Source organism: Rhagoletis zephyria, unplaced genomic scaffold (genome assembly GCF_001687245.7).
Source record: "Rhagoletis zephyria isolate East Lansing unplaced genomic scaffold, Rhagoletis_zephyria_1.1 Rzeph_scaffold_21681, whole genome shotgun sequence".
Taxonomy (NCBI): Eukaryota; Metazoa; Arthropoda; class Insecta; order Diptera; family Tephritidae; genus Rhagoletis; species Rhagoletis zephyria.
The window spans coordinates 1-7,669 of NW_016178739.1; the positions used below are offsets into that span (position 1 = coordinate 1).

The 7,669-nt window shown below is 32.4% G+C and overlaps 1 protein-coding gene across 3 annotated transcripts; it reads left to right on the top strand.

Moving 5' to 3' along the window:
- The first annotated feature begins 2 nt into the window (after positions 1 to 2).
- LOC108381180 (ATP-binding cassette sub-family A member 17-like) lies at positions 3 to 7,447 on the top strand. 3 transcript variants are annotated; one of them, XM_017637594.1, is made up of 6 exons: positions 3 to 33; positions 366 to 672; positions 4,977 to 5,102; positions 5,835 to 6,044; positions 6,927 to 7,065; positions 7,130 to 7,447. In XM_017637594.1, the coding sequence occupies exons 2-6, from the start codon at positions 441 to 443 to the stop codon at positions 7,314 to 7,316; spliced, it is 894 nt and encodes a 297-aa protein (XP_017493083.1). In that variant the 5' UTR covers positions 3 to 33; positions 366 to 440; the 3' UTR covers positions 7,317 to 7,447. The 3 variants fall into 3 exon arrangements, with proteins under 3 accessions (XP_017493083.1, XP_017493082.1, XP_017493084.1); XM_017637593.1 differs by having other exon boundaries at positions 10 to 33; positions 326 to 672; XM_017637595.1 differs by having other exon boundaries at positions 10 to 33; positions 326 to 672; positions 7,201 to 7,299.
- The last annotated feature ends 222 nt before the right edge of the window (positions 7,448 to 7,669 follow it).

The window sequence follows — 7,669 nt, forward strand, 5'->3', positions numbered from 1 at the left end:
AGTTCTCAATTTAATGCATAACATTTATCTTGCGTAAGTTGGTTATATGTACAATTTTGTTTTTAAATTAAAGTTTTCCAATGGACTTTTGTTTGATACCCAAACTGTGAAAACTTTAAAAAGTGCATACATTGTTATAAATACATACATATCAAAGCAACGCAATATTTTCTGCAATCAAATTGTTTTGGATTGCAATATCTTGTAATCTCTTAATGTATATACTATTATATAATTTCAAAACTTGCATTAAATAGATTTCGTAGAATTTTCATTTACAAATCATATTATTTAATTAAATTTAAATATTTATATTTTTGTTTAGCAAGACAATAACCGATGAAAAATCCATAACTATCATACAGAATCATCCTAAACCTACTCCATTACGTGCTAAAATTCATTTGCTTGATCAAGAGGAGACTCATTTGCTATTACCGATGGTATTGGGTGTTGCTATACCCATCTCGATTTCATGCTTTATTGTACCGCTGGTGGAGGAACGCAAATATCACTTGTTGATGCTACAAAAAATGGCCGGTATCAGTATGGCGCGCTATTGGTGTGTTAACTTTTTGTGGGATTACGCAACGTTCTTTTCGCATACTATCGTTTATACAATTATACTAGCGTTAGCGCCCATTGAAGGATATTCATTCTCAGACAAAATGTGTACGTTTTTATGTACTTATGTACGTGTTATGTATACATGTCGCTAGTTTGCTTAAAGGGATTTCATAACAATTCTTCTAAAAAAAATTAAATCAAAATACAACCGTCATTGGAGATCCCAAGACATTTTTAGAATATCTAAAAATACATATCGTCACCCTCGTGTCAAAAGCATGAATGTGCAAATTTATCAGCTCTGAGTTATTGGGCTGAATTGATTAAACCTTGGATGTTCTATGTTATACCAAAGCCCAGAATACCATGCTTACACGGAAAGCAGATATTTTACAATTTCAATTGAAGAAATTTAGAGTTAAAGGCCAAATAACGTAGCAAAATACTTCAGAGCTGATTATGGTTATGGCGAAAAACCAAAATTAAATAGATGCCTACGGTTATGGTTATGGCTCTGGTGTTATATATGTTTTATGTGTTTTTAGCTTTTCTCTCTGACGTCAGGATTTTTTAAAAGGACTTTGTAGTTTCAATTTGAAACTTTCAAAGATATCATTAATTCCAAAAATTATTTAAAAAATTCATTCCAATGTAGAAAAAGAGTATTGACACCAAATGCAAGAGAAAATTCTATATAATTAAAAAAATAAAAATAAAATTGTTTGGTTCACAAGGACGAATGGGTATAGGAAATGTCCCTTTAACTAGTGTTATTTTTTTAAGCGAGTTAAGTTAGAACGATAAAATTCGAGGTTGTGGTCGAGTGCATATTAGTCATTAACATATAGTTTTTTCGAAAATAATTACTGTAAATTTTCAAGGACATTAAATGATAAAATGTGAAAAGGACATTTTCAATACCTAATCGTCCTTATGCACCAAAAAATTTAAGCGGCCTTAATTCTACAGAATTTTTTCTTTAATTTGTTAGCCCTGATAGTTTCTGAGAAACTAATTCAATAATTTCAATGTAAACACTCTACCTACTCAGGTGTACATGGCGTATGCTCATATTTCATACAAAAAATTCTTGCACAGTTTCCTTGCTTTCTTATTTATATATCGATTTTACTCATTAGTAGCTTAATTTTTTCATGTGCAAACAAGCTGTTTTTTTTTAATTTTTTCCCTGTTAAAGTTTGCATTTTTTCCATTTTTTTATAAAAAAAAAACAAAATATATCTCGAAAACGTATCCATAAAAAATAACTCGATTTTTGGATTTCGAGCGAGCGATTATAGATATAAATTTGATAGTGGCGTCTGGAGCACAAAAACAAAATTAAATAAATTTGATAGTGGCGTCTGGAGCACAAAAACAAAATTAAAATTAAGCTATTACAGTTTTCTATATCGGATACGATTGTTTCTGATGTACATAATTCAGGCACTGAAATGACACATTTCGATGTGTTATTTAATACATATTGTCTTTGTCCATTTAACTGCATGTCTATCAAGTAATTTGAAAGTGGAATTTATTTTTGGACCCATGGGCCTGATGACTTTCAGGGAAGTGAGTATTCATTTCTAGTACATATATTTTGACAATATCGTAAAACCCCACCCATTAGAAAGACACCGTATTTTGACAGAGAAAATATAAGCTCGGGTTACGCTAAACACAGGAAGTTTGTGCAAAATACCTTTCCGCGTTGTAGGCCTTCGGCCACGCTTAGAAAAAATAACCCTCCAAGTCCGCCTAAGCTGACGACAGTATTTTTTTACAAAAATGTCCACATTTCAAACTGAATTTATTAATAAATTTGTACTCGAAAATTTGAAATCTTTATTTTAAGCTAATATTTAATCGTTTGAGCACACGTGTATGTTAAATTTTTTTGATTCGGGCTACGCGTTTGGGCACAATGGGCCGTATGCATAAAAACTAGGCAATTGCTTTGTCTTAAAATTTCTTACCTTAAAAGGTCTGTAATTTTCAAAAAAAAAGCATTTGCTTCTGTTTTATGCATGCGGCCCAATAAACCAAAATTATTGTACAAATAACCGAACCGTACCCAATAAAATACCTTCTGCTTATTCAAATTTCGATTCTACGAACAAAATGTTTTTAAATTAACAAAAAATTAATACTATAATTTGAAGAATTTTAGATACTGAGTATGATAGCACGAAATGTCAGAATCTGCTTAATTGTCAGGATGTTAATATGGCGACCAAAAAAGTGACTGGATGATTTAATAATTTTTAGAAGGTAGTTTTACTTCAAAATTTTTGACATAAACCGTTTCTGTGACAAGCACGCAATGTGGCCATTGCTACGATATAGAATCGGGGATTTTCGCTTGTTATTTTAGATGTTTTTAACAGAACGTGTAAAGATTTATATATTTCATAACTGATTATTTCGTTTTAATATATATATACGTATTTAAGACATACATACATTCTTGCCAATGCTAATTTTATGGAAATTGCCTTTTTTTCTGCAAAAGAGATAGAGTATACATATTCGATTAAGAATTCCCACGATTTAGCTTTCCCTGATTCCATATATACACATTTGATGTTGCCTTTTTTTTTTAAGATATTTGCCCTTTTGTTTGCTTTTTTTAAGGTATTTGCCCTTTTTTCCTTTTTTAAGATATTTGCCCTTTTGTTTGCTTTTTTTAAGGTATTTGCCCTTTTTTCCTTTTTTAAGATATTTGCCCTTTTGTTTGCTTTTTTTAAGATATTTGCCTTTTTTTTTGCCTTTTCTACCTTTAAAAAAGTGATTATAGCATTTACAATATTTTTTTAAAGATTAAAAAATATACACATCTATTTTGTTTTGCCTTTTTTGCCTTGGTTGCAATACCTAGTGCCAATTTCCTGCCTTTTTCGCTATTTAATTTTGCCTTTTCCAGCCTATTTCGTTTTTTATTTTGCCTTTTTTATAGGTTTTTAGGTCCTGAAAATCCGTTCCCTGCTAATCACATGAATAAAAATCATAAAAAACGAAAATGTGACGGCAATATTTCTTGCTTAAAATGTTTTAGATCCATCGCACTGCACAGACTGACGGCCGCTGATTTAGTTGGGCTCGATAGTCTTTCCATTGCACCACAACTAATTGGTTTGACTGATTAACAGCCAGTTTCACCAAACTATTTAAGTGGAAATTAACTTTAATTTTCGAATTTTCGGTTTCACCAATCAATTTTAATTTTGATTTAAGTGACCTATGCTCTGCACTTAAATAAAAGTTAAATCAGAATAACCACACTCAGAGGTGTTACACGTTTAATCACCTGATCATTGTGTAACTGCTGCTTACTTGTATACCAGCCCTGCTTTTACAATACAGCGTGCCAAAGCTTTCAAAAGCTCTCAGTACAAATGAAAGCGAAAGCTAGTCCTAGTCTGTTTTACAACCACTTTTTACTCACTTATATAAATAGTTTATTGAAACTGAAAATTATTTAAATGAGAATTAAATACAAAATTAAATTAAAGTTAATTTGCACTTAAATAGTTTGGTGAAACTGGCTGTAAGTTGATGTAGTGTGCGCACCTCCATACATCTTCATGTATCTACATATTTCAAGCGAGCCCTACTATTTAAATAGACGGCCGATAAGTCTGTGGTGTGCGGTGGCTCTTATAGCTGTATCCTTACACCTATTCCGTTTGTTTCCTTTGTTTTATTTTTGCAACGTCAAAAGCTGGATTTTTTTTTGGTACAACAAAAAATACGAAACACATTTTCTACAATCGGTTGAAAGGCGAAATCTCTTGAATGTGGCAGACACTGAAAATCGCGGAAAATTTTGTGTTGGCCGTAATACGAAACTCCTAGTGTGGTTTACCATGGTAAATCTACACGTCCGCATACTGAACTAACAAAGGTTGTGAGAAATAGGAATCGTTTAAATCAATACTTATGAAATAGTCTCCTAGACTCAAATTCCGAATAATATATGTATGTACTTCTTCCTACTTTCTACAGTTGCTTTTTTCCTCAGCGCTAAAAGCATTGTCGGTCGGTGTTATTAATGCAATAAAAAGGTGCATTATCTAAAGTAAAACGTAGCCAAACATAACCAATTTTTTTAGTTTGTCACGCCCTTTTAGCTAACAAGCGATATTTATTGTAGTATTTCTACTTCTAAAATAAATATGTACCTATCGATGGTCCCGTGCAATAACGCGACACAATCCAAAATATAAAAAATAAAAAAAATTAAAAACGTACTACTTTTAAGTGGCTCATGCCTCTAATCCATGTTTAACCTTTTGTACTTACTTTTGCGNTTTAATTTTTTATATGCACAGCACACATGTGTGAGCGTAAAATGTTAGGATGTGCTGCACATGTGTGTGCAAATACGAACCCTGTTATTTTTACAGATGCAATGCTACTAATGAATATTTACGGAATACCCGGTTTAGGGTTAATATATGTTCTCTCATTATTCTTCTATTGGACAATGTGGTCTGCGTTTCTAATAACGGTTATAATACAAATTATTACAGGTAGAACTTAACATTTCGTTAAAAGTAAATATCGCTCATTTCCCAAAAAAAAAACTGTCACAACTCAAAAACCGAAATTGTTGAGCAAATACTCGTTATATAATGCTTCAGATCATGAACGAACGATTGGTTCGTGGCTTCATTGCGTAAAAAGATCGTATGCTTCTCTTTTATCCTACATTTTGTTGAAAACTTTTAACGCGTCGCATGAAAAATTTTTAGCTTTTTTCGTTGTGACAGTCTTTAACAGTCAGTTTCACGAAAGCAATTTATGTAAGTGAAAAATAATTTAAATTTTTGGAATTTTATATGAAAGTTGACAAAAAATAAAAAATCATTTTCCATTTAAATTGCTGGTGAAATCGGGTGTTAATAAATGAGCGATACCTACTATGTACATACATATCTGTGTTCGTATAGAATAGTATGTCGGGGTGCTGGCTTTAGTATAATGCGGCTTTCCCTTTATTCCTTAAACGGCNTATTGATTTGCTAGTATCGGAACTATTTCTTGCACGTTTATTTTCCAAAAGTTCTTCAACGGCTCGACGCCAGTGAGTCATTCGCAATCGTATGCTGCGAATGCCGCATTATACTAAAGCCAGGCTTTCGACATACATACATATGGAAGCTACTATTCCATACGAACGCAGATATGTAAGTATGTACATCTTCTTCTTGATTGGCGCTATACATATGTATGCACTTATAAAAACAAAGTCAATTTTGCAGGCATATTTTCGTATCTTATTTATTGGGATGTCCTGGAAAACAATGAGATATTCTTTTATATTTGGTCAATATTTCCTACTTTTTCGTTGATGGAAGGCATAAGCAACGTATATACCCAAACCAAGGAGGAACTGTATTGTGATCAGGCATGTATGGAGGATGACGACTGTGATAAATACGATATGTGCGCTGCGCTGCCGCAATGTTGTCGTAAGTACCGAATAACTCTTGCATCTTGCCGTTTATTTAATTGTGGTGATTTCATTTCTACCAAAAAAGTTGTTTGCCAGGCAAGGGCAAAATTTTTTGGAAGAAACGAAATCACCATTACACAATTCATTGTTTTATTAATCAATAGTTATAGTTTAGAATGTTAAGATTAGATTTAAGCACTAGATTTAACTTTAGTTATGTTTAAGTTAAATAGTTTTAAGTTTACCGAAAGAGAAATTCTGCGTGCTTTTTACCCGGCCTATCTTCAGCTAAATTAATTTTTATTGGTTTAAATTTTGATTAGCAAGGTACCATTTTTTTCGTTTTTCGATATTGTCGTACATATTGAAAACCATATAATACGTAACATAACGTTCTGAATCCCAAAAGTGACACTGAAGATGGTACAATGCCGAAACCGGCTTGTTTAAAAGGAAAAGGCAAGGGGTGACGGAAATTCATTCCAAAATACAGTAATTAAGTATGTTTGGCGACAAATGAGCAGGAACCCTTATAGCCTATTTCCACCAGAGGCTTAACTGCAGCTAAGAGCTCAGATAAGTTCCAAGAATTTCAACATGGGGTGACCGGCAAGGTTTATTTCTTAGTGTTTGCTTTTCTCCTTTCGTTTGCTTGTACTTATGTAGTAGGAGGAATTATCCCCTTCGAGTTGTAATCTCCTTGGTCCAATAGGCATAAACTGCAGTTAAGACTTGGTGGAAATGAATTTTTAGTCCTCGATCTCTTTTAGAACGATTCAAGATTACTTTTTAGTATATGTATGTTCATTTGTACACGAATAGGTACTATTTATGGATTGGTACATACTTACATACATACATACATATGCATCTATTTTTTATCTTTACGCTTTTACAGTTACAAGTATTTTCAAATTTGACGATCCCGGGATTCTATTATCAATTTGCTTTATGCTAACGTCTGCAGTATTTCTTTTTATTGCACTTTGCCTCATTGAATCAAGAAGAGCACGAAAGCGATTCTCATCGAAAAAAGAGTAAGCGTTTAGTTTTTCTGGTTGATTAATAGAAAATGCCTATCAGTTTGATTCACTTTTTTAGCGTTAAATCGCTGCATTCTGCAACACATCCTTACGATGACGACGATGTAATGAAATTGAAACAATTTATAGCCCAGCAAGACTTGCAAAGTAGTCTTAAAAAACGATTTATGGTTGATCAGCTGGAATACGAAATACAAAAAACAACGAACTCATTGAATACAATTTCATTTCTGGCTGAAGAGTAAGTGAAAGTAAAATCCTTTATATTACTCGGTGTTATTAATACATACTATGTATGTATGTATTTACTCCTACGTAAATACGTACGTCGTAAACTGAAATGCAAATAGAAGTAACTAACATTTTCACATGGAACTCAAAAGGCCTAATTAACAAAAATTTAACTTTTTGATTGATATGATGCATTTCATCAAATTACAACTTCGCACATCCTTTCATGCAAAAAAGAAAAATATTAGTTACGACTTTTGGCATTACAGTGAAGATCTTGGTTATGGCTTATTTCGTCGTGAAATTTTGAAAAGTTGTGCCTATTTTATTTTGAAATAGAAGAAATCGTAATAGAAATGGAAGAAAT